At 54.9% G+C, this 23,585-nt stretch overlaps 10 protein-coding genes across 10 annotated transcripts; 6 read left to right on the top strand and 4 right to left on the bottom strand.

Moving 5' to 3' along the window:
- Positions 1 to 1,055: 1,055 nt before the first annotated feature.
- CCMA1212_009567 (Choline transporter-like protein) lies at positions 1,056 to 3,439 on the bottom strand (the record flags this gene model as incomplete). Its single annotated transcript, XM_073706645.1, has 2 exons — positions 1,056 to 3,358; positions 3,427 to 3,439. 2 exons carry the CDS (start codon positions 3,437 to 3,439, stop codon positions 1,056 to 1,058), a joined length of 2,316 nt encoding a protein of 771 aa, XP_073554941.1.
- A 1,994-nt stretch (positions 3,440 to 5,433) lies between these two features.
- CCMA1212_009566 (Ras-related protein Rab-2A) lies at positions 5,434 to 6,213 on the top strand (the record flags this gene model as incomplete). The annotated part of the gene is made up of 1 exon (XM_073706644.1): positions 5,434 to 6,213. One exon carries the CDS (start codon positions 5,434 to 5,436, stop codon positions 6,211 to 6,213), a length of 780 nt encoding a protein of 259 aa, XP_073554860.1.
- Positions 6,214 to 6,931: 718 nt separating this feature from the next.
- Positions 6,932 to 9,418, bottom strand: CCMA1212_009565 (Dolichyl-phosphate-mannose-protein mannosyltransferase 2; the record flags this gene model as incomplete). Its single annotated transcript, XM_073706643.1, has 5 exons — positions 6,932 to 7,575; positions 7,635 to 8,394; positions 8,451 to 9,003; positions 9,080 to 9,210; positions 9,284 to 9,418. The coding sequence occupies 5 exons, from the start codon at positions 9,416 to 9,418 to the stop codon at positions 6,932 to 6,934; spliced, it is 2,223 nt and encodes a 740-aa protein (XP_073554859.1).
- Positions 9,419 to 10,591: 1,173 nt separating this feature from the next.
- CCMA1212_009563 (uncharacterized protein) lies at positions 10,592 to 12,543 on the top strand (the record flags this gene model as incomplete). Its single annotated transcript, XM_073706642.1, has 2 exons — positions 10,592 to 11,662; positions 11,719 to 12,543. The coding sequence occupies 2 exons, from the start codon at positions 10,592 to 10,594 to the stop codon at positions 12,541 to 12,543; spliced, it is 1,896 nt and encodes a 631-aa protein (XP_073554911.1).
- A 570-nt stretch (positions 12,544 to 13,113) lies between these two features.
- On the bottom strand, positions 13,114 to 14,837 carry CCMA1212_009562 (putative kinetochore protein SPC25; the record flags this gene model as incomplete). The annotated part of the gene is made up of 5 exons (XM_073706641.1): positions 13,114 to 13,194; positions 13,275 to 13,352; positions 13,437 to 13,668; positions 13,981 to 14,521; positions 14,609 to 14,837. The coding sequence occupies 5 exons, from the start codon at positions 14,835 to 14,837 to the stop codon at positions 13,114 to 13,116; spliced, it is 1,161 nt and encodes a 386-aa protein (XP_073554863.1).
- A 452-nt stretch (positions 14,838 to 15,289) lies between these two features.
- CCMA1212_009561 (uncharacterized protein) lies at positions 15,290 to 18,476 on the top strand (the record flags this gene model as incomplete). Its single annotated transcript, XM_073706640.1, has 3 exons — positions 15,290 to 15,413; positions 15,487 to 17,476; positions 17,540 to 18,476. The coding sequence occupies 3 exons, from the start codon at positions 15,290 to 15,292 to the stop codon at positions 18,474 to 18,476; spliced, it is 3,051 nt and encodes a 1,016-aa protein (XP_073554862.1).
- Positions 18,477 to 18,932: 456 nt separating this feature from the next.
- CCMA1212_009560 (uncharacterized protein) lies at positions 18,933 to 20,060 on the top strand (the record flags this gene model as incomplete). The annotated part of the gene is made up of 3 exons (XM_073706639.1): positions 18,933 to 19,189; positions 19,299 to 19,674; positions 19,938 to 20,060. 3 exons carry the CDS (start codon positions 18,933 to 18,935, stop codon positions 20,058 to 20,060), a joined length of 756 nt encoding a protein of 251 aa, XP_073554861.1.
- Positions 20,061 to 20,132: 72 nt separating this feature from the next.
- CCMA1212_009559 (54S ribosomal protein L9) lies at positions 20,133 to 21,131 on the top strand (the record flags this gene model as incomplete). The annotated part of the gene is made up of 1 exon (XM_073706638.1): positions 20,133 to 21,131. One exon carries the CDS (start codon positions 20,133 to 20,135, stop codon positions 21,129 to 21,131), a length of 999 nt encoding a protein of 332 aa, XP_073554939.1.
- Positions 21,132 to 21,455: 324 nt separating this feature from the next.
- CCMA1212_009558 (Cytochrome c oxidase assembly factor 1) lies at positions 21,456 to 22,218 on the bottom strand (the record flags this gene model as incomplete). Its single annotated transcript, XM_073706637.1, has 2 exons — positions 21,456 to 21,961; positions 22,035 to 22,218. The coding sequence occupies 2 exons, from the start codon at positions 22,216 to 22,218 to the stop codon at positions 21,456 to 21,458; spliced, it is 690 nt and encodes a 229-aa protein (XP_073554940.1).
- Positions 22,219 to 22,593: 375 nt separating this feature from the next.
- Positions 22,594 to 23,344, top strand: CCMA1212_009557 (uncharacterized protein; the record flags this gene model as incomplete). The annotated part of the gene is made up of 2 exons (XM_073706636.1): positions 22,594 to 22,699; positions 22,770 to 23,344. The coding sequence occupies 2 exons, from the start codon at positions 22,594 to 22,596 to the stop codon at positions 23,342 to 23,344; spliced, it is 681 nt and encodes a 226-aa protein (XP_073554937.1).
- Between the last annotated feature and the right edge of the window lie 241 nt (positions 23,345 to 23,585).

Genomic DNA, 23,585 nt, shown 5'->3' with positions numbered 1-23,585 from the left:
TCGTGGTTCTTATATGACAGTTTGAGGAGATGGTGACAACGCGAATGAAACCTCTTGACCAATTCAATCCACGGTACGAAAGCAACGCCGTGATCCGACATACCTTTTCACAGCATGATTTCGTATCAAAGAAACAGCATATTGATGCTTCCAAGACACCAAAAAGAAGTACACGAAACAAGTAGTAATCCCAAAGAATAAAAGGAAAAAAAAAAAAAAAAGCGATGCGTCATCCGGAACTCGAATCCGGGCCTCAACTTTTCATGAAATCCATGGAAGAGTTGAATCCTAACCCCTAGACCAATGACGCCTTTCTGCAACATATTTGGTATATACAGAACAACCGCCTTATGAAGGAAGCTTTTCGCGATGCTACCTACATATCTCGAGCGCCACTCGTTCTGTTCATGTATAGCAAGGAACATACATGGTCAAATCGATTTCTTTGAAATGTAAGCAACTCGAATAACGCATCTAACACACAAAAGAGGGGAGAAAGAGATTGAAAGGGGAGGGAAAAAAAAGCAAAAAGAAACGACACCTGCAGGATTCGAACCTGCGCGTGCGAACACAATGCCTATGATACCAGTTGATAGCAGGGCATCGCCTTAACCACTCGGCCAAAGTGTCTAACCGTTTATGAAAGACCTAAGCACTACTTCACACTATCAATTCCTTTTCCAAGGACATGCGTCAAGGTATGTAAACACACATCGCCAAGTGTAGAATGTCCCGGTCAAGATGAGAGCGATCATGCGAGTAGTGAGAGAGCCCCAAGAGACTTTATAGTAAATATTGAAATAGTTCAAATTGAAATCCATTCCCGTCCTATCCGCTTGGAGCTTGCCGCAGCAACAGCCCCCATCCGCTGCATGACCTTTTTAGTCCCGGTAAGCCAAAGAGTTCTACCAATCTATCATCAAAGTCAACCAATTTCTCAAAAGTCCGCAGCATGGGCAAAATCAAAAGAGGTAGTGGGCAATAGGAGAAACAAAAGCACGAGCGTGCCAAACAAAAGAAAATGCCATATAAGGAGCTGCCAGAGTCCAGCCTGTTCACTCATATCCGAGGTCCTCGCCGCTTCCTCGCCGCTCGCCAAACAGATATGCGGCTTCGAGGCAGAAGCGTCCGTGGCCCCTCTCCATTCGTCGCTCGCTCCCGTAGCAGATGAGAACCGCGTCGACAATTCCGCTAAGAATACCCTCCATTGCGCCCATAACCGAATACCCGATAAAACTTGCCATGATGCCGACCACATATGCATACGCGGATCCTCGCACGCCCACGCCGTCCGGGAGCTGAATTCGGAGCTGCTTTGCGGTAATGACCCAGCCCGCAAAGCCAAGTCCCGTAGCCATGATCAGCCGCGTGGCGACTAGGAGCAACTTGGCCAAGCGGTAGGGCAGCAGACTGTTCGCCTGGCCGCGCAGGCGTAACGCCCTTGGCGTCAACGTAGTGGTGGGAATGGCAGGGGATACAAACTCCATCTGATCGAGGCCCCTGGCTGACGTGGCCAGGCCCTGAGAGTGAATGGCTGCAAAGGTAACTGTGAGAGGGTTCGTGAGAGCCACAACAGGCGTCGGTATCCAGAACGACGCGATGTTTGTGATGATGGCGCCTAGTCTCCGGGGCAAGAAGATCAAGGGAGCCCGAATCATGAGAGACAGCAGTGTTGATTCACAAATGCTGCCAAAGATGGTCGTCACGCCATGGAGCAAGGCGGCCATGACAATCTCCTTTGTGGGGGCAGCAGGACCGGCGTTGCGGTGAAAGTACCACTGAGAAACTGTCGCCGCCGTCGCCGCTCGATGGACCGCATTGATGACGGAGAGCGTCCACATGTACATGAAGACGAACGCGGCGCCGAGCCACCAGCTAGAGAATCGAATGACGAATCGAACCAACGACTTGGAGAAATAGCCGCCCATGAAGACACGCGTAAACATGGCCAGCCAGATCCAAGTCCATGCAACGATCAAGGCCAGGGATCCGAAGCCGACCAGCAAGAGACCTGGGTTCTGAGCCAGGATCTTGGAGGCAAACTGCAGGATTTCGATGGCCTGCTGAATGGCCCTTCTGCCTTTGACCACGAGCCAGAGCCACAAGGCGCATGAAGCTGCAGGGGCGAGTGCCGTCCATCTCATGACAACATCCTGAAGGCTTGCCCCGTGCGTTCGCCCTTTGAACGATGAGACGAACGAGAAGACGGAGAAGGAAAACATGATGGCCGGCACAGCGACTAGGATAACGGTCACCAGCGGCCGGACAAAGGACCGCAATGCTGCCAGCCATACGAAGGACACCAAGACGGCTACCACGGTGTCGACGGCCAGCATGTGGAAGGACTTTTGCAGCGTCGTATAGATCGTGTCGCCCACAGGACTACTCCTAGGTGCTGTGTTAAGCCACACCAAGAAGAACGTTGACATCATGCCGGCGAGACTGATGAGGAATATCCATGCGAAGAAGGGGTCGTGTCGGAAGATTTCGCCCTCGACGAAAGAGATTCCCGCGGGATTCGCATCGACCTCTGGAGGCTCTGCATGTCGCACGCTGTCCATGTCGGTATCGCTCCGTGCTGATCGATCCAGCAGCGGCGTCCGTCCCGACCGATCTTTAAACCGTTGGAAAGCTGGGGGGCTGCTGTCTGTTGCCTCTTCAAGAAGCGACTCCGGTGGGTCGTCATCGGCGTCCTCCTGTGACTCCAGCCCGACATCAACCATCTTCCCCTTATGATGACCGTTGCCATGTTCGCTGTCGTCATCCCCGCCTTCGTGACCAACATGCTCCCCTTCCTCCTCTTCTAGTGATGTATCTCTCGGGACAGTGGCCTGGTATGAGCTCCTCGTCCCGTTCCAACTGCTTTTGATGCCGCGACCGAAGCCTTGAGCTCGATAGGGATGGTCGAATTGCCTGGAGCTTTCGTCGAGCGACTCTCGACTATTGGCATCCGACTCTACGCTATCGGCAAGCTTGCTAGCAGCAGCGACCCGCCGTGACCTCTGAAGTGCAAAGAGATCAGCAGCCTCCCTATCGCGCTCCTCTTCGTCGTCCTCCTCTCGATACTCGTCCAGCGTGCTATGGAACAGAGGCGCGTCTTGCGCAGCTGTTATGCGAGACCCAAACGCAAGCTGACCGAAGCGCGAACCACCGCCAGCTGCCCCTCCACCATTCTGATACGGGTTCCCACCATGACCTCTCCCAAGGATAGATCTCTGGCCCCCCGTTCCTCGGCCGGCGTCTCGGTAGGGTCGGGTCGGGCGGGACGACCAGTCGTTTTGCCGGGACGGAGTATCGTTGTCTGCTTGGCCAAAGCTCGAAAGTCTGGACTGGGACTGCGCGAGGAATCGTGAGGCGTCTGGGGACAGCGTGTTAGCAGCTGGCACACCGGACGCGGCCTTGGACGGGTCGGATGCCATCACGCACACTCAGAGAACATGGTGCCTCTTCACCTACCGCCGCCCCCCACGATAAGTGGCTGGCACGGTTGTCACCTCGATCGGTTGGTAAGCGGCAACTGGTGCTGTGTTGCGGCGCCGTTGTCCGAACGTTTGGGCTTTTCGTTCGCTGGAGCAGAGATGCGATGGAAGTGACAAGCAGGTTGATGGGCGATGACGAACGGCGCTTGCACTAGCAAAGAGTAAGGCGGCGCTCTCCCTTGTACGCAACAGGAGAGAACAAGCCCAAGAAAGCAGTAAGAAAGACTTGAAGGGAGAGAGCAATATTGTATCGCGGAGGGATATGAGTAAGATGTCTGGCGGGTGTTTGATCGAACAAACGCACTCGCCCGCCTCGCAACGGTGTTGAACAGAGGAGAGGAAGCAGAACGAAGGCAAGAGTCCGGAAGCTGAGGTCAGGCGACACAGGGCGGATGAGTCGGTTTGAGAGGTGGTGACCTCCGACTCTCCAGGTGCTGTGAGGGCCCCAAAGTTAGTGAATGCCTAGGGGACGCATGGGGTGCGGGTGGGCGTCTCCCTCGCTGGCCGAGAGCCTAAAGGCTGCTGGCGGTCAGCGCCTCACAGAGCCATAGGCGGCTGGGCTGCACCAGGTTGTACCCGGCAGGTTGCGATAAGGAGGTCCGGATGCGGGTGTGCTGCCTGCCTGGATGGGGGCGGTACCTCCGCGATACCTGGACTGGGACGGATGTGGACGTTGGGTGAGCACAAGGGCGGCGAGCCGTCAGTTGACCCCGGCCACCGTTGTGTATCAGGAGGTACGTATTGGCTTTCCAAGTGGACAGGCAATCATGAAGTCAGACCAAAGAATTGCATCTTCAAAGAAGAGTAATGCCCGATGAGGCTCTGTGTTGGGTTTAGGCTGCCGTCTGTATTACCTGCTATCGTACGCACAGCCAAACCGAGGTATAAGTTCTTGAGGAAGTGGTCCCTCTGCATGATGCAGCACCGACGTTGTACATCAGCAAACAGAATGCCAAAACGACAACTTCGAGCCCGACTGCACAACATGCATCTCGGCCCTCATTCCCGTCCAGATTGGCGCATGGCTGCCTACAGGCGACAGCGCTCTGTCCATTCGCATGTACCGGCATGACGAGTCAGGGCGTGTGCTGTGATGCTGGAACTGACATGTGGATGTACCTTGTCGGCGCCGTCAGTTGCCAAATTCCGCTTAGTCGCTGTCGTTACCATGATGCCCATCCGTTATCGCGTTCTTGCGTCACCGATAACAGCCTCTGCCGACACATCAAGCGTCGAGCATGTATGTACATGTACTTTCTTTCAGCTCTGCAGCCTGCCATTCCGGGCTCATCTACGTATATGAAGTTGCAGCATCACCATCCCCTTCTTCTACAAGGCCAGACCACATTACCTCTCATAAAATAAGAACTCATCATAAACTCCTCATACCCGTGAAAATCAGACCCCAACTGCCTCCTTCACCAGCTGTCCACTCGCGTGTCACCACCCCTTCGCTGGCCCGTGACAACCCCATGTCCAGGTTCTCCATCCCACACGAGGCAGCGCCCATCGTCACCTGCCTTGCAAATCATAGACCCATTCCCTTGTATTTCTCTTCCTCAGTGTGATTCTGCAACCGACATTCCCATACTCTTCTCCCTCTTCGCAAAACGACGGATCATCCTCTCCTCACGACCTACTATTTCTGGCGCCGCTCCTCTTTGCGGTCCCTTGGATTCCCTCTCAAAACCGCCAAAATCGACCCCGGATCGCATCCGCGCACGTGCCGCTTATCGCAGCGACAGCCTCAGATCAAACCCACTTGGCGATCAATTACACCTACACTTGCGACAAAACCTCCATACAAACCTCTCCAACCCTTTCCTCCTCAATCTCTCGACGCCTTTCTGCATACCCTCCTGTACTCCGCTTCTCCACCTTCTCCTCGTCGGGACCAACTCCAATCGCTTCTTTCAAAAACCCGTGGCGCATCGCGCATTCTCTTCTCCTCCACATGTCCTCCTCAGCTCCCTGGGACTACATCGCCAAGCTCGTCTGCATCGGCGACTCAGGATGCGGCAAATCTAGCCTCACCATCCGCCTCTGCGAAGGCCGCTTCTCCGCCCACCACGACGTCACCATCGGCGTCGAATTCGGCTCCCGCATCGTCCCCGTCGGCCCCCCTCACACGCCCGCCGCTCCTCCTCCTCTCCCCTCCACCTCCAGCGAACAAGACCAGCAGCAGCAGCCGGCCCCCGAAGGCCTCCCGGAGCCCCGGCGCGACACCAGCGGCATCCCCCAGAAGCATATGAAGCTCAGCCTGTGGGACACGGCCGGCCAGGAGACGTACAAGTCCGTCACGCGCTCCTACTTCCGCGGCGCCAGCGGCGCCCTGCTCGTCTTCGACCTCTCCCGCAAGGCCACCTTCCAGCACGTCACCGACTGGCTCAACGACCTGCGCCAGATTGCCGAGCCCGACATCGTCATCGTGCTCGTCGGCAACAAGGCCGACCTGACGCAGCAGGACGACAACAAGCGCGAGGTCACCCGCGAGGAGGCCGAGGAATGGGCCAGGCGCAATGGCATCCTCGAGTACGTCGAGACGAGCGCCAAGAGCGGTGAGAACGTCGAGAAGGCTTTCATGAGGGTCGCCGAGAGGATATACCAGAACATCCAAGCCGGAAAGTACAATCTGAATGACAGGAGATCGGGCGTCAAGGGGCCTAGTGCTGGTGGGAGCCGGCAAGTGAGGTTAAATGCCGATGCGAATAAAGCTGGTGGTGGATGTTGTTGAACGAATGAGGCCGGGATTTACATATAAATCCTTCCCTTTTCTTTAATTCTGTATAATGCGGCATCGTATATGCAGGAGCCCATGTTTGTCGCAAAGAGAGAACGAGGAGGAAAGAAAATTTGGCAAAGACATGATACCCGATGGGCTTCATCACTTACACGACACTCAGGCCTTTTGGAAGAAACCCCCCCCCCTGGATGAGCAGTCCATACCAGGACAGCTGGAAGCATAATCATCAGTAGTAAACGCAACAGAAACGAAACGCAAATAGGGATTACGCAACGGTTTAAATCACGTTCCGGGACCAGTATTAGGGAGAGATATGTCTTGCATTACGAGTAGATGCGGCTGTTTATAGCTATTCCCGCCAACCACTTTTCCCGTCTTCATCTGATTTTTATATAACTTGCGAAAATTCCATCCTACCTACCTAGTGTACCTAGCCCATGGTCTTTTTTCTTCATTAACGTGGAAAATATCCCATACACATCCCACGCCTTTAAATAGGTTTAAAAAATCTTACAGTGTCTGTTTCTCTTTCTTTGGACAGGTAAGCCAGCCAGCCTCCACTCGTCGCCTTTACTCTTCATCTACCGCCATAATACAATATGAAAAAAAAAAGGGGGCCCCCACGACGAGAACACGAGCTGAACAGCGTGTTCTCATCACCGGCGTGTTGAAAGCGGGCGAGCTGATATACTCGAACAAAAAGCCGAGTTTAGTCGCTGATGCGCCAGTTGTCGAACCACTTCAGGTACGAATACTGCTTGTTGCTTCCAGTCATACCCCAGCAGATGGGCATGAACAGGATGTAAAGCCCAATGACGACGGTGTACAGGATGCCGTAGGCGACACCCTGCACAACAGCCGCACGGTTCCTCAGGACCCAATCGACCAGGAAGCCCAGGGAAAGGATGGCAAAGTACAGCGCGGGATAGTAGTGGTGCACGTACGTGACACGCGCCATGATGACAAAGGGGAGGTAGTGCAGGAACCAGCCGATGACGGGGTAGATGCCGGCGTAGTGGATCCGGTCAACCTCGGAGTTGCTGAGCTCCTTGAATCCGCGCTGCCATCGCACGACATACCATGCGATCACGAGAGCAACGGCTCCCAGAGAAGCAGTGGAGGCCCAGTAGACAAAGGGGTTGCCAAGGAGGAAGTACTTGACAATGTTGTCGTCCCATGAGCACATGCGGAGTCCGACATGCAGGATGGGCCACTGCCACCACTGAGAGGCCAGATCATCCTGCTTGTCGGGATCCGGAACCAGGGCGTTGTTCGAGGTCATCATTGCGACGTTGAGGTGGATGAAGTCGTGAATGAAGGGCGACTTGTAAACGCCAGGGTCGCTAGGGGGCACTAGAAGATTAAGAGAGTCAGCCTGTAAATTGCGAAAGGGGGGAAATCATTTCACTCACGCCTATCGTTCCAGTGAGCTTCGACGTTCCAGTGAGTGTATGTGTCGCGCGGGTTGTTCTGCTTGTCGCAAGTAACCTCAATCTGCTTGAAGCCCCACTGAGGAAGGTTGACGTTTCCAGCTCGTAGGTAGCAGCCCAGGACCGTGTGCTTCAGGCGGAAGGCGGTGGTAAGGGTGCGGATTCGGCTGCGGTCACGGGATGCGGCATCTCGAACGACTTCGATCTTCCAGTGGTCCTTCTCATCACCCACGGTGAGGTTACCATAGCTTGATACTTCGCGGTGGGCCTTGGTGACGGGGGCGTCGATGTCGTGAGAGTGCAGGTTGCGGCCGGTCTGGGCGTGAATCAGACGGATAACTGACCCGTCACCGATGAACCGGATGTCGCCTTCGGGATCGTAATCGGGCTCGTGGCGGTTGGGGTAGAAGAACCAGTCGTTGTTGGCATCCTTGTGGTGGTAGCAGGTGACTTGCTGCTGGCCAGAGCCCTCGGGATAGGTCTGAACGTGAGAGTGAAGAAGGCCGCCGCCATAGCCCATGTTCTTGATGGTGGCGCGAGAACCCAGGGCAATCTCCAGCGGGCTGTTCTTGCCGACCTCGGTTCCCTTGAGGTTAGCCTGGAAGAGGGAGCTCATCTGGGCATCGCCGGGGCCGGAGTGGTCGAGGATGGCAAAGTGCAGGGCGAAGGAGAGCATGTAGATGAGGAAGGGGACGATGATGAGCCCCACGACACGCGCAGAGAAGTGGGCGGCAAGGACAGGCTGGTCAAAGTGTAAGCGAACGGGAAGCACGGACATGTTACCGAAAAAGCACTCACAATAGGCATCTTCCGGTCACCATACTTTCTCCAGAGATCCTCAATTGTGTACAGGCCAACCAGAGCAGTGACGAAGAGACCAACGAGCTTGACACTGCAAACGCATCCAATGCTGAGGCCCGTCATGAAGAGCCAGAAAAACCACTCGGGCTCGAAGCTGTTGTGTCGCTGGTTGTGGAACTTGACCCAGCAAAGAGTGGTAGCGAACGTTCCGCAAAGCAGCATGGAGTCGAGGAGGATGAAACGGCTGATGGTGGTGTAGGAGTTTTCGCAGAGAACCATCAGGGTAACAAACCAGACGGCAGGTCGGGTCAGCTTCAGCTCCTTGGCCGTGAAGTAGGCCATGGGGATACAGGCAATGCCGAAGGCGGCATTAAAGGCGCGCATGAAGGTGTAGTTGACGTCTTCGGGATACTTTTCGCCGGACTTGAACTCGAACGATCCGTTGTAGCCGGCGAGGACACCGGAGAGGCCGACCAGCATCTTTCCGAGGGGAGGGTGGACGTCGAAGTAGTATTCATGCTTGATGTAGTAGCTTCCAAACTTGCCAAAGCTGCGGAAAGGGCGCAATCAGCAAACTCGCCCGACTCTCGCATCTCTCCGGCACAGACGAGGGTGGATGGACATACTGAGCCTCGTCCCAAGTGACGATGTCGCTGAGACCGATTTTATACAATCGAGTGAAGATGGCAACGGCCGTGAAGATCAGCGGGGCAAGGACGGATTCCCAGTCTGCAAGCACTTCGACAAAGGACTTCTCCTGCAGGCGCTGTTAGCCGGTTCTTGCGCGCGCAATCGAGTGCCATTCCTCTCGCCGCTGGAGGTATCCATACCTTCTTTGCCAGCTTCTTGGTGTCCTCCGGCTGGACCGTGATGAACGAGGGCACGGCTTGCGAAGGTGCCTGGCGCTTCCTCAAGCCGTCCCCCAGATCAGCGCCGGAGGCGAGGGCGGCCTTGTCGGCAGCCATGGTCTCAGAGACAATGTTCTGATTCCCCCCCGGATCTGCGATTGAAAACGAAGAGAAATAGACTCAATTGAAATGGTCGCGAGATTTTTCGAAACACGACACGTCGGAGGAAGAAAAGGGGAGAGGCGACCAACTGCGGCTCCGGCTGAAGCAGGCTGCGGGACAAATTTGTAATGACCGGACGAGCTGGGGAGACTCAAAAGGCGAAGGCGAACATCAACGACGACGAGAAGAAAAGGGAGAACCAGTCCTGAAGGCCAAGCCCGGCTCAGGAGAAGGGACACGAAGTGGAAATGGCAAAGGAGGTGTTTGCGTGGAAGGATATTGCTGCTTGCGTCGGATATTCAAGAATAGAATACGACAGCTTCCTAAAACACCCCTGGTTCAGCTCAGGAAATATTAGGCCACCTTGCAATCCGGCGACAATACTAAGCCAATGCCCAGCCGCGTGGCTAGTGGCTGCGCTTAGCGCCAATCCCGAGTCCTCCCAGGGCGGCGGTACGTACCTGGCCCGGCAGGCGCACCAGCCACAGCAGCGTCGAGACGAGCCACAGGGAGCGCCTTTTCAGCGCTTCAGAGCACTGGAGCCCTGTCGAGGCGCTAAAACACGCTAGAAGCGGCCCTGCTGAGCGCTGGAACTGGAACTAGAACTGCTGGGATGAGACCCGACGATGGATCGGAAACTGCTGGAGCAATCACATGCAAGCGTCCAAGACAAGACAATACAGTTCGACCTTTAAGCCAGTCAGCGCTGATGCGCAGTGGCGCGCTTTTGCAGCAATAGAGGACGAACCAATCCCTGACTTATGTCATCCTTGCCGAAGAAGACGCTGGTTAGTTGTCAAGCTCGCCGATCTGGGTCGGCCGTCTCTTGCAATTCCTCATCAGTACATATTTCAGTTCCTTGTCATCCAAGCTGATGGAAACCCTCATGAGCTGAATTCCTATTACTGACTCTCATTGAGGCTGCACTTTGCCTCGGAAGCCCCCCTCTCGAGCCTCTTTCCTTCGACTTCTTGTCATAATCAAGTTTCCGGGCATCACCGCCTTTCGGCATCTGCCACCTCCTACTCGTATGAGCTGAGTCGCCTCATCAAATCTTAACCGCATCCCCCGTCTTCAGCTGCGCCTCAGCGGCAGGCGCTGCGGTTGCGCCCGTCAACAGCACTCCCAATGCCGTCCCTTGTCTCCGAGTTCATCATCAACCCTGTGCTGCGACAGGCGCGCCGCTTTTCCGAGATCTCCCGTGCGACGCTGGGTGGCGATGACGAGGCGCCCGTCGCGCAGTCGGACGCTGTCCAAGACATCGACGATGCCGACAAAGATGGGCAGCAGGGCCCCGATGCGACGCCTGAACGACGCGGCCCCCGGCCCCTGAGCTCTTCCACGCAGGAGACGATTGTCGAAGAGGCGCCGGCACTTGTGGAAGAAGTCCCGGCCGGTCCAGCCGCTGACCCCGGGCCTCTGCTCGACCACCTCGGCTTCCCGATAACGCCGCCCAGGACTACGTCGACCAAGGATGGGCCCATTCCCGAGGATGATGGCATGCGGAAGCTGCGCACGCGCATTCAGGAGATCAACGCCCGGGAGATATCATCTAGCGAAAAGGCAAGGCTTATGCACGACACCCTGCTGGAAGGCTATCGTGCCTCCGTGTTCACGGGCTCTCCTCTTGGCAAAAGCGACTCTGATGACGGTTCCATCGGCCCGGGCCAGGCATGGGAGATTGCCACCCCGGCAGGAGCCCTGGAGTCGCTCAAGTACTGGCAGAACCAGTTGATCGGGGAGCCGTCGGTCAAGGAGGTGTTTGTCCTCAGCGAGAGCGACAAGGCCCCGACCTACGCCCCTGTCCGACATTCGAGAACGCCAAGCGCAGCTACGCCGACGCATTCGGCGGCCTCGCTTCATGAAACTCGGGGCCCGCTGGGATGTGAGCACTATGAGCGGAACGTGAAGCTGCAGTGTTCCACCTGCAAGAAGTGGTATACCTGTCGGTTCTGCCATGATGCCCACGAGGACCACACGCTTATCCGCAAGGACACCAAGAACATGCTCTGTATGCTCTGTGCTACACCGCAAAAGGCATCTGAAGTTTGCAGCAACTGCGGTGAAGTAGCCGCGCAGTACTACTGCAATATCTGTAAGCTTTGGGAGAACCGCACTCACAAGCCCATCTATCATTGCAGTGACTGTGGGATATGTCGCCGGGGCATGGGTCTTGGCAAGGACTTTTTCCATTGCAAGGTGAGTCAACTATCCCCTTTGTGCCCCAGGAACTGTTTGGCTGAGCGGGTTTATAGACATGTCGGACATGCATCACCACGTCAATCGAGAGCTCGCACAAGTGTATCGAGCGATCAACAGACTGTGACTGCCCCATCTGCGGTGAATACATGTTTACATCGCCGAAACGAGTCGTCTTTATGAACTGCGGCCATAGCATCCATAAGAAGTGCTACGATCAGCATCTACGGACCTCGTACAAGTGCCCAATCTGCAACAAGAGCCTCGTAAACATGGAGCCACAGTTTCGCAACCTGGACCTGGCCATCCTCAGCCAGCCGATGCCCCCGGACTTTCGTGATACGAAAGCCAAGGTCTTGTGCAACGATTGCTCGGCCAGAAGCACGGTGGCATACCACTGGCTCGGACTCAAGTGCTCGATATGTCGATCCTATAATACTGTAGAGTTGCAGATCCTGGGGCGGAGTGTCGAGGCTCTGCAGCCTGCCGCCGGCGAACAGCCTCAGCTCACACGCGAGGCCGGCTCCGAAGAGGCGGGACCTGGAAGTCGACGGATCTCGATTACGGCGGGCTCGCGGGGTCCCAACAGGAGGCGGCATTCATCCAATGCGCCAGAGTTACCATCTCGTTTTCTCGAGAGATACGCGCGGTCCATGTCGCCTTCTCACATGATGATGGATATACCACACGCCGCCGTTCAGGAAGTAGACGAAGAGTCAGACGATGACATTCTTGGATTCTGGAGAAGTGGTGAGGATGAGGATGAGGACGACGACGACGACGAGTACGACTCGGATGAGTCCAGCGATGACGACCATGCCGATGCAGATGACGATGACGATGAAGACGAAGATGAATTCAACTTGATCGGACATAGGTAACGGACTGGACTCGGAGCTTGAGCTGAAAGCCCGTATCTCGAGGGTTGTTCAAGAGGCATGACGAAGTATGAACCAGTGCATCACGAATTTTGTAAAGGAGTTTGGTGTCGTTATTACTTTGCCTTTCCTATTTCTCTCTCCTTTGATTCCTTGTATATTTCCTTTCTTTCATTTGATTTTGGATACCATGTATTTTACCTTGATGGAGTTTGTTTGGAGCAAGTCCGACAGCACGGCGCTCGACTTTGGCATTGCATGAAAAGAAGAAAGGGGAAACATGAACTGAAAAAGAAAAACCAAAGGTTGTCACTTTTGCATACATTAAAAAGTATCATTGGATAATGCTCCGTATCACATGTATCATAGTCCCTCAATTGTGGTAATATAGCAGTCATAGTCGTATTTATCCACGCTCCCAAGCGCCATGAACATTACCGAAAGTCCCAGCTCCAAATCAATCAAAAAGCAATCGAAATCCCAGAAAGTTAAAAGACAAGATCAGGGGTAACAAAAGCAGCATTTTAAAAAAAAAAAAAATCGCGTGCGGTAATGGCGAGTGCATACAGAGGTTCACCGACTATTCGCTGCCGCAGCCTCCTGCTGCTCCCGCCTCGTCTCGTCGGCAATCTCACGCAGCTCCTTGATGACTTGCTATACAACGCACAAAGTCAATACTTGGACAAACGCTACTACGTGCAGAAGTGAAGCTGGGTGAAGTGAAATAAACGTACGACGAGGGATTCCGGATGGACGCCTTGCTCGATTAATGAGATGCAAGTGGAAAGCATGCGGCGGTCCATATGGCAGTTCTACGCAGCCAACAAACAAACAGATCAGCAACGAATACCCTTTCTCTTTGGGGAGGGAGAGAAGAGATGGGGTGGTGAAGGTACCAGCATGGCGGAGATTTCCTCGAGAATGTCGACGGCTTGGGATGCCGCGGCGTGTTTGTCGGGTTTGGGCATGATTGAGTTGATGCGATGTGATGTGATGTGTTGTATAGCAGCACGGCTCGGGGGGATTTGATGAGGGGAGGATGTTGATTGAGGTGTGTTTTGTCCGGGCTTGGTGGGGCTTGGACGCGGTACAAAGGACTTGCGACTTTTGGTGGTTGCAAGGTTGTGGCTGGTGAGGATTCAAGGGGCGTTGCGGTGTCGGGACATGGGAGAGGCTCGTGGCTATTTTGTTAGAGGAAGTAATCGATGATATGTCTTTTCTGAGATTGAAGGAGAATGAATTGCTCACTCTGTGATGGTTGTCGTATTCCGGTGGCATTGCTAGACATATAGAGGGAGAGACAAGAGAGAGAAGAGAGAGAGAGAGAGAGACGGGGAGCATTCATTGCCAACATATGCATTGCGTAAATCATCATCCGGGTATCTAGCACTCATATGAACGTAAAATAACTAAAATCATCCTCCTCTTACCTCTCAAGACTTTATCGCCTCGACAAATAGCTCCCTCATCCCCTTCAGCAGCACCACCAGCTCCCTCGTCTCATTAACCTTTGCCAACACCCTCTCCACGCTCGCGCGCTCCAACTTCGGCCGACAATGCTTCACATCGTAGTCCCTCGAGCTCGTCACCAGCTCAAACCACGCCTCGCGCTCCCAATTCTTCTCGTCAATATGCGTATACACAAACTTGAGCCGGTCATCCTTGCCCGCGCCCTCGATCCGCAGACACAGGTTCGTGATCCAAAAGTCGAGCTCGGGCACGTTGTACCGCGACTGCGCCTCCTTCTGCTTCATGTACGCGCGCTGGGCGGCCAGCCGCGACTCGATCTCGGCCTGTGTCTCGGCGATCTGCGCCTTGAGGCTGTCGCGGGCGGCGATGTGGCTGTCGCGCTGGGCGGCGAGCGAGGCGATTGCGCTCTCCATCTCGCGCTTCTCGGCTTCTTCCTTTTCAATGGTTTGCTGGTACGTTGACATTTTGACTTGGGCGATTTCGATGTCTCTGCGCTTCATCCGCTCGTCCTCTGTAAAGGTAGTGTGGCACGGTTAGCAGTTATCCCAGCATCCACATAGCATATTTTCATATTATCCCCTCTCCAGGAAACGCATACCTTGCAGCTCGGCCATGTTGACGCGGAACTGGTTGCGCTCTTCTAACACGCGCTTGCGCCCCTGCTCGATAAAGGCGTCGAATTTGGCCGTGAACTTTGCCATGCGCTCGCGCAAATCGTCGAAGCCAAAGTCGATGCTCGGCAGCGTGTCGGCGGCGGAGGGACCGGCGGGGGCCAATGTTTGACGGCTGTGGCCGATTGACATTGACGGATCGAAAGCGGTCGACATTTTGTCGGTATTATTTTGCACCTCTTCTGTCTGATCGAACTTGTTACGGCAATCGGACGTATTGCAGATATGGTGAAGCAAATGGAAACGTCCTCGAATGAAGTTGTTTACCCGAAAATGCAGGTTGCTGGGTCGACATGCAAAGTGTGGCGCAAAAGCTTGGTGCAAAAGTCGAGTCACGTGGCTTGACTTTTACCAAAGAACTCTATCACGGCCCAGACAGGTATGTCGAGAGCCATATCTATTATTCAACCATCAGAAAATGCTCCTTTTTTATTGAAATGGCAAAGGAACTGCTCCGAAATTCTTGGAAATGACAATTTTGCTCATGCCCATTTGAGCCGCGCCGCCTCCTTCATGTGACCTGAATAGGCTTGATTCTTCTCAGGTGAACTCGAGATGAAGAAGAACTCAACTCTTTCCACCACACTTGATACGATCCTTGGCTTCAGATGGCGGACTGGTGGCCTCACCCGCTCATGGGCCTGGGCACTCCAGGAGTGTTGAACTACATCCCCAGCCAGCGTCCTGGAGAAGGTCCTGGGTTGTTGGAGACTTCCCGGTTCACTTCACGACGTAAGTAAGAGCTTGCAAGGGGAGGGTGTTGAAAGAACAAGAGTCAAGATCTGAGACTGAACTCTCCTCCCAGGCCCTCACTTCAAGCTTATCGGCAGTGCAGTCGAAACTTACTCGGCCTCAAGAAGTCAGCTTCCCGAGACTTCCCCCAGGCTCTGGGAACAGCGTCAAACCCAGCAGCGATGGCTATTCAAATCTCACCCAGATATTGCCTTTGGCAATACGGCATACCGGGATGTCCTCAAAGAAGACATGGCGGCACTCAACCTCTCAGACGAGACCCCGAATACGAGACCTCTCTTGGCTATCGGACATGTTCCGGATCCAAGTGATAAAGCAGGCATCAGAAAGCTCCCTATTGCGGCTGTCGCTTGTGGAGAGGCCGGTGAGCTTTTGCGACTGGCTCGCATGGAAGACGTGCAGCTGCAGTGGGGGGACGATGCGGATGCCTTTCTGAACATTGAGGCCATCGATCCGACGCAAAGAGACGCAGAAACGATCTGGACTAATGACGGGTTGCCCATTCGACAGATCAAATTTGCTGGGAATCGTTTGCAAGACGACACTCTCAGATGGCTGCTGGTCCAGAAAGAAACAGCGACAACAATTCTCAGACCGGAGCTCCGTCAGGTCCCCGCCACTTCGAACCAGCCCATGAGCAACTTGATCAGAGAGCGACCATCACTGGTAAACCCAAACCCCTTGCTAACCATTTCGCATGATCAGACGGGGGGAAGTGCTCACTCAGACGTCGCTCTCCTCACTACGCCACACGGACGATCGCATCAGCTTGCCATTATAGACGAGAGCGGATATTGGAGCATATGGGACCTTCCAGGGGCTTGGCAGGTCCAACGAAAGGGCGCTCCTCAATTGTTTCTCAGTAAATGCGGACACATTTCCGATGGCCTACTAAGCGAGCTACCATTCAAATCTTCTTATCCCCGAGAAAGACACGGTCTTCTTCTCTTAGAAGGCGTGTGGCACGGGAAAATGGAGGGCTCGCCGTCTGCTTCCGCCCGCAAGGCGATGGATCCGACTACGCGATATCTACTGATGTGGAACCACGAGAGAATGGAGGTGCTGAATCTGGACACAAACATATTTCTTCCGAGGCTGGGGCGCATTATGCGACAGAGGGGAAAGTTGGACTGGATTCTGGATATTCATCGCAGCCCGACTAGGCAAACCCACGTTTTCATCCTCACACAATATCACATCACCTGGGTCGATGTGTTTAGCCAAGATGAATCAGGGCTGGGACCTTTGAAGCCGTCCATATTGCTCTCGTGTCCGCACTTGGGTACTAAGAAGGATGATTCAAGGATGTTTGTCTGTCGCGCGTCAGACGATGACCAAGATACGTCACTGGTCTTTATCTACTACCCACGCATGGGTCAGCTCTGCATATTCTGGTTCACATATTCGCCTGTGAGCAGAATGCCGCAGTGGCATCGCGACATCATCTCCCTTCCGGGGAGCGAGGACAGGGAATTTCCAGCCAAGAATGTGATTGAGTACCTAAGAGTTGACCCCGTGCGACTAGCCGTCTCAGTCAAGGAAAATGCGTCGAGCCCTGGCAGAGACTACCATCGAAGGGGTGCTCGATTCTATCAGCTCACCTTGTTGGGTAAAGATTTCAGTTTGCAGCGTTGTCTATGCATCACCGCTGACGATCCGACACTGGATGTCCAAGAGCCGACGTCGCCTGTTGCCTGGGCTGAAGCTAAGCAACAGAAGCAGAGAGAGAAGAGGAGAAGGGTGATTATGAGTCAAATTTCCAGCTCGTTCATTCTCCCAGACGAGATGACGATGGATGACGTCGAGGCGTTATTGAACGGCGAAGAAGTGGAGGACGAGGAAGAATTTGACGGAGATGTTCCGAGCTCAGCACTTGCACGGCCGACTCGTATCAGACTGGACCAGATCTATCGGGCTCTCCAGGACTCACTTGAAGCATCAATAAGCCAAGGAGAAAGCGGCCTCCCCTCTCAATTGTTCGAGGCCCTGGGACAGTGTCTCGGCGATGGGTTTGACCAGGGGAGGCTGCCGTTGCTCACATGGTAAGTAAAACATCGTTTGCTGTTACTCTGAGTTAAACAGGCACTGATTGTGATATGATGTAGGCGCGAAGTGGCTGAGACAGTGCTGCGGGATCCAACATTCGAACCCCCTGATGAGCCTATGAGAGACGAAATGGAGAGGCTACTCGACGAGAACAACGAGAAGACCATTGTCACCCCACTTTATCAATACAATCGCGACGAGATGCTCATGTCTCTAGTCAGCCTACAGTATCTTCAGCGATACTTTACCGAACTATGGATCGACGCGGTGAAGGACATACTCAGTGAGAATATGCACCAGATCCGACGAGTTTGGGTCACGGAACTGGCTCGAGACGTCTTTCTGTCAAGCTACGGCATCATGTATCAGGATATACCATTACTTGGGCCAGCTAGCTCTGAGTTGCCAGAGGAAGAAAGCCAGAGGTCTCGGACAGGACCCCAGTTTGGCAGCTCCCAGATCGCCACCTCGTCGAGATCGAGTTCCCGGGACTGGGGGTCTTCACCAGCACAGTCACCCGCTGCGTCGACATCCTTTGCCGGACCCGACGATGCGGCTCAACGACTCCGGCTGTTGGCCAAGTCTATTGATATTGACAAGACGGACGCCTCAAGAAGATCGAATGTGCTCGCTTACTGGCCCAAGGAACGGGCCGTTGATCTGAACGAGTACGTGTCGAGCGTGGCCAGAGCAAACGAAGAGCTCTTCAGAGATGCCAAAGAAAGGCTACAGAGGATCGAGGCCAAGCGAAAGGCCCGGTCCGAAAAGTTCCGGCGGCCGGCGTTCATGAGGCAGGGGCTCCCAGACATCAATCCGTTGAATCCCATGGCGCCGACGCGGCCTGCTCCCATGCAAATCATGTCCAGCCAGGGAGGTCCGGAGGCGACTCAGACGCAGGTGCCCGTCATGACGACGATGAGCCAGCCTGTGTCTGGGCCGTTTGGCGATAGGAAGAAGGTGAAGAAGAAGCAGAAGAGAAAGCTCGGGTTCCGATGACTTTGCTGTATTGTTCTGGAAAGGGGACTTGGAGGTCTCGCACTTTGTTGCGGGTTGTCGGATTAGGACTTTGTGATTCTATTGATACTTGATACCCACTGTTAGAGGCTAGATGGAGACGCACGGTTATTCCGAAAGATGTCCAATAATATGAATATACTTATATGGCATCTTGTATCAATTGCAACCTGGTCTATCAGGGTTGTGCTCTTCTCTTCTCTTGGTCAGCGTCGGAGCCAAGCCGATTTGACGGCTATTGCGGGGCCTGTCGTGCAGCATCAAAGACCAAACAAAGCATCTAGTACATCATCAAGCCAACCATTGAACTCACTCCATCCTCCTCATCATCAACCCAACAAAAAAAAATCCATCTCACAGCGCCAAAACAATAACATCTACACAAACCTCAGAAACTCAATCATCAGAGTAACACACAATTTCTCTTCGTGACAAACAATGTCTCATCACTGCCACGACGAACACGACCACCACGGCCACAGCCACCACGACGGCGAGCACGACCACTCAGACGACATCACCCCGGCGCTGCAGTCGTCGCTGTACGAGCAAATCAACTTTGACGACATCACGACGCTCAACGAGGCGCGCAGGGACGCGGGCAAGGAGATTGTCAAGAAGACGTGGGCGGAGAGGTTGAGTTCGCAGCCGGAGCTGGAGAGCGATGCTGATGAGCAGCTTCTCATGACGGTGCCGTAAGTTTTTTTTCATTCTCCTCATTACCATTACCCCTTATATATGTGCCCTGTGCAAAGAGGATCGCCAATACTTCATATCAGGGACAGACGCTGACTCTGCCTACAGATTCACAGCGCAAGTCAAGCTGCACTCCATCCTCATCCGCACATCCCCCTCCCCCTCGGCCCCCAAAACGCTGCACCTCTTCGTCAACCGGGACAACATGGACTTTTCCGCCGCCGAGGAAGAGACGCCCGTGCAGGTTCTTGAGCTGTCGCAGACGTCCGAGGTGCAAGAGATCCCCGTCAAGCGCGCCCTCTTTGGCAGCGTGCAGCGCCTGGTGCTCTTCTTCGTGGACAACTTTGGGGATGGCGACGAGGAGGTGTCGAGGATCAGCTATTTGGGGTTCAAGGGGGAGTGGACGAGGCTGGGAAAGGCGCCGACGAATATCATCTATGAGGCGGCTGCGCAGCCGGGGGATCACAAGGTCAAGGGGACGAGCGTGAATGAGATGGGGAGCGGGATTGGGGGGAGGGGGCCGGGGATGTGAGGGCGCTTGATGATGGAGAATATGACGAGACGAGTAAGACTTCAGATTAGACAGATTAAAATAAGAACCAGCTATAATTGATACCATCACCATACAGAACAGACACAAGATGCCCTTCTACCTACCTAGTAGGTACCTCAGGTACTTGAGAGAAACCAACCAAGCAAAAAGGTACGTACCCCGCAAGGCTGAACATGCAAGCACCCCGCCCGCAGAATACCCGGGCCGCATACCCAGAAGCTAAACTCCAAAATTTCCCATCATCCAACCACTCAGGCTCCCCTCGAACGATGCAATTCCGCCCCGAGGGCACTCTCGCAACACTCGAATCCGCCTGATACCCGACGCCGATGCCACCTACATAACATAGACTCAATCAACACACAAATTCACACATACGCCCGCCCCCAATGCCGCCCAGGATACCCATCCGAGTGGCGCTGCCACGCCTCGCCGCCGTCAACCGCCCAGCCCTCCTCCTCCCACACATCCCCCAGCGAGGCATCAAGTACGGCTGGTCGACGGCGCCGCCGCGCTCCAAGCACAAGCGCTTCAACCAGCCAAACTCGGGCCTGCCGGCGCTGACGACGGGCCCCGCGGCCGCGCTCAAGCGCCGCGAGAACACGACGCCGCTGCGGACGGGCGTGCTGGCCATCAAGAAGGGCATGACGAGCATCTTCCAGGGCAAGACGCGGGTGGCCTGCACGGTGCTGCAGCTGGACCAGGTGCAGGTCGTGGCCAACAAGACGCGGGAGAAGCACGGCTACTGGGCGGTGCAGGTCGGGCTGGGCGCCAGGCAGGGCCGCAACGTGACGAGCCCGATGCTGGGCTACTACGAGGCCAAGGGCATCGCGCCCAAGGCCGAGCTGGCCGAGTTCAAGGTCCGCGGCGAGGAAGGGCTGCTGCCCGTGGGCGCGCAGCTGCTGCCGGACTGGTTCCAGCTGGGGCAGCACGTCGACGTGCGCGCGCGGTCGAGGGGCATGGGCTTTGCCGGCGGCATGAAGCGCCACGGCTTCGCCGGCCAGGAGGCGTCGCACGGAAACTCAAAGAACCACCGGACGATCGGCTCGACGGGCCCCTCGCAGGGCAGCGGCAGCCGCGTGCTGCCCGGCAAGAAGATGCCCGGGCGCATGGGCAACGAGTTCCGGACGGTGCAGAACCTCAAGGTGGTCAAGGTGGACAACGAGCTGGGCGTGGTGCTCGTCAGCGGGCCGATCCCGGGCCCCAAGGGCCGCATCGTGCGGCTGCAGGACGCGAAGAAGAGGAAGGCCCCTGCGCTGCAGCATAGGGAGAAGGCGCGCGAGGAGCTGCATCAGAGACAGCCTGATTTGCAGGACAGGCTGGAGCAGGCGAGGTTGAGGCATTTGGATATGCAGGCCCAGCGGAGAGCACACATGGCGGAGTTGTAAAACATATATATGCTGGTGTGTGGTGAATGTTCATGGCGAGATTTGTAATGAGTAACGCAGGAGACAAAGGGAGGACAAAAAAAAAAGGGTCAGTAAAAAGCGGACTTTTTATGTATTTATATCAGTACACTATACACATCATGGCAAGGAACTCGGTCCAAGACTCATGAGAAACAATGAAACCAACCCAGACTCTACTTGTACAACAAGACGCATGCCGCCTTCTCCTTTCACCGTCCCCTTCTTCTTCTTCTTCTTCTTCTTCTTCTTCTTCTTCTTCTCCTCCAATGTGACACTCGCGGCTCCAGCTCCAGCTCAAAGCAATCACCTGTTCAACGCACCCTGCTGCCTAAACCCCTTCGTCTGCCCATCCCCCGCCATATCCCCCAGCACCAGCACATCACCATCCTCCGCCTCATCCCCGCCAAGCAACCCCCTAAACGGATCCCCGCCATCCAACAAATCCACCACCGTCCCGTCGTCCATGGTCAAGCTCCAGACCGTCGTTTCGAAAAAGGCCTTTGGCGACGGCCGGTAGCTCGCGAAGCGCATCACGCCCGAGGCTCTTGTTCCGCGCACGGCGAAGCTCACGTCGATGCGGCCCTTGACCTGGTTCATCTCGCCGCGGATCCAGGGGATCTGGTGCTTGAAGTAGATTTCGCCGCCGAGCAAGCGGTTGGCCTCGGGGTTGGTGCGCAGCGCGTAGAGCGTGGACGATACGATGGGGGACGAGGACTTTTGGTAGTTGAAGATTGTGATGGAGCAGGCGGCGACGACGATGAGGAAGATGGGGAGGGTGCGGCGCCAGCCGTGGGAGACTTGGCCGACGTCTGCGTTTTTCGACTCGTTAGCCTGGGGGGGTTTCAAGAGGTCGATTGGGTTTGGAGAGTAAGAGAGGCTCACCGGGAAGCTCGCGATCAGCTCGCCTCGACATGAGCGGCCCATCGCCTGGTTTCGGCGCCGGCGTCATCCATCGCCTCTGCATTGCTCTGACGCTCGCATTCGAAGTTGTAGGTTGGCTGCTTCTGCAACCGGCCTGCCGAGAGGCCGCGGCCAAGAGTCTCCGTCTCGCAATTGTTGATATCATGGCTGTTTGGTTTATCTGATCTTTTGTTTCTGATCAGGTTCTCTTGCATTTGGCTGCCATCAGATCCAAGGGTCAGACCATTGTTTAGCACGAGGCTGAAGATATTTTAGTGGGGAAGTGAATGGTGGGGAAAACGTGTGTGTGCATGGGTACGTACCGGACGAGGTGTGGCGTCATAAGGCTGAGGTGTTGCTGGAGCTTGGTTGCCATCAAGGTCATGCTGTTCCTTTACTTCTTCCCAGCGACATCGTCAAACTCTCAAGGCTTCATCACTCTGCTTCTACAAAGAGAAGCAAAATCACTTACCACCGGTCGTCTTGCTTTATCACACAAAAATCAGGAACCTTCATATTCTCTATCAAAGCATCAGGCAAAATGCCACCTCCCCTCTCCCTCTCCGACCAAACCACCCGTCTCCGACGAACATTCCACTACCCGCACGACTCCGACTCCGACACCCCCGAAGCCATGGACGAACAAGGTAACCCCCATTCCCACAACCATCCCACAAACCCTTCCTGCATAAACATAGCTGACAAAGACGCAAACAGAACAAGACAACCTCATCCAGACCCTCACAGCCCAAAACACCTCCCAAAACACCACCACAGCCCAAACCCTCATCCTCCTCCCCCTCCTCTCAACGATAGCCTACATCCGCCCGCTCCTCGACCCCGCAACCGCCTCCTTTGCGCTATTCTGCCTCACGTCCCTCCTCGCTACCGCATTCCTTCTATACCGCCTTCCGCCGACGCAGACCGGCATAACCATCGTCGATGACTGGGCAAGCGGCTCCACCAGCAAACGAAATATTGCGTCTGCACACTCTTCGCTACGGCAGCAGCGTGATCAGTCTTTGAGGGGCATTTTGGGGACGAAGGCGCAGGTTGAGATGAGGTCTCCGTTGGAAAGAACGCTGCCGTATTTGAATCTTGGTCTGGTTGTGCTGCTGAGTCTCATGGGCCTTGTGAGAGGCGAGCAGCGGGGAGGTGGGTTCGGTTGGGTTAGTATGGGCAATGTGCCGGGCCTTGTCTACTCCGTTGCCATTACGGCGAAAATCGTCATGGCTGGCGTGGACCCCGAAAGAGAGCTGTCGGGCCTGAGGTACGGCTACAAAGGCGCTTGAGATGAAGACTTCCTTGCTTCTAGTTGCCTTTCATGTATATGGGTAATCTATTATGCAATACCAGTTACAGAACGAAAAACAAATAACAATGGCTCTCAAGGCCATCTTTTTTGCTATACTAGAGGAAAAGACAGTACAATGCTTTGACTTCTCTCTTCTGCGATATTCCGCACACCGTTTGCCTTCCATGCCAACATCCAGTCATCTGTTTTGACGGTTCGTTTAGCCACACCCAAATTGT

Source organism: Trichoderma ghanense (genome assembly GCF_004382785.1).
Source record: "Trichoderma ghanense strain CCMA-1212 chromosome Unknown scaffold_17, whole genome shotgun sequence".
In the NCBI taxonomy this organism is placed as follows: domain Eukaryota; kingdom Fungi; phylum Ascomycota; class Sordariomycetes; order Hypocreales; family Hypocreaceae; genus Trichoderma; species Trichoderma ghanense.
This window is presented reverse-complemented; position numbering and strand designations above follow the sequence as displayed.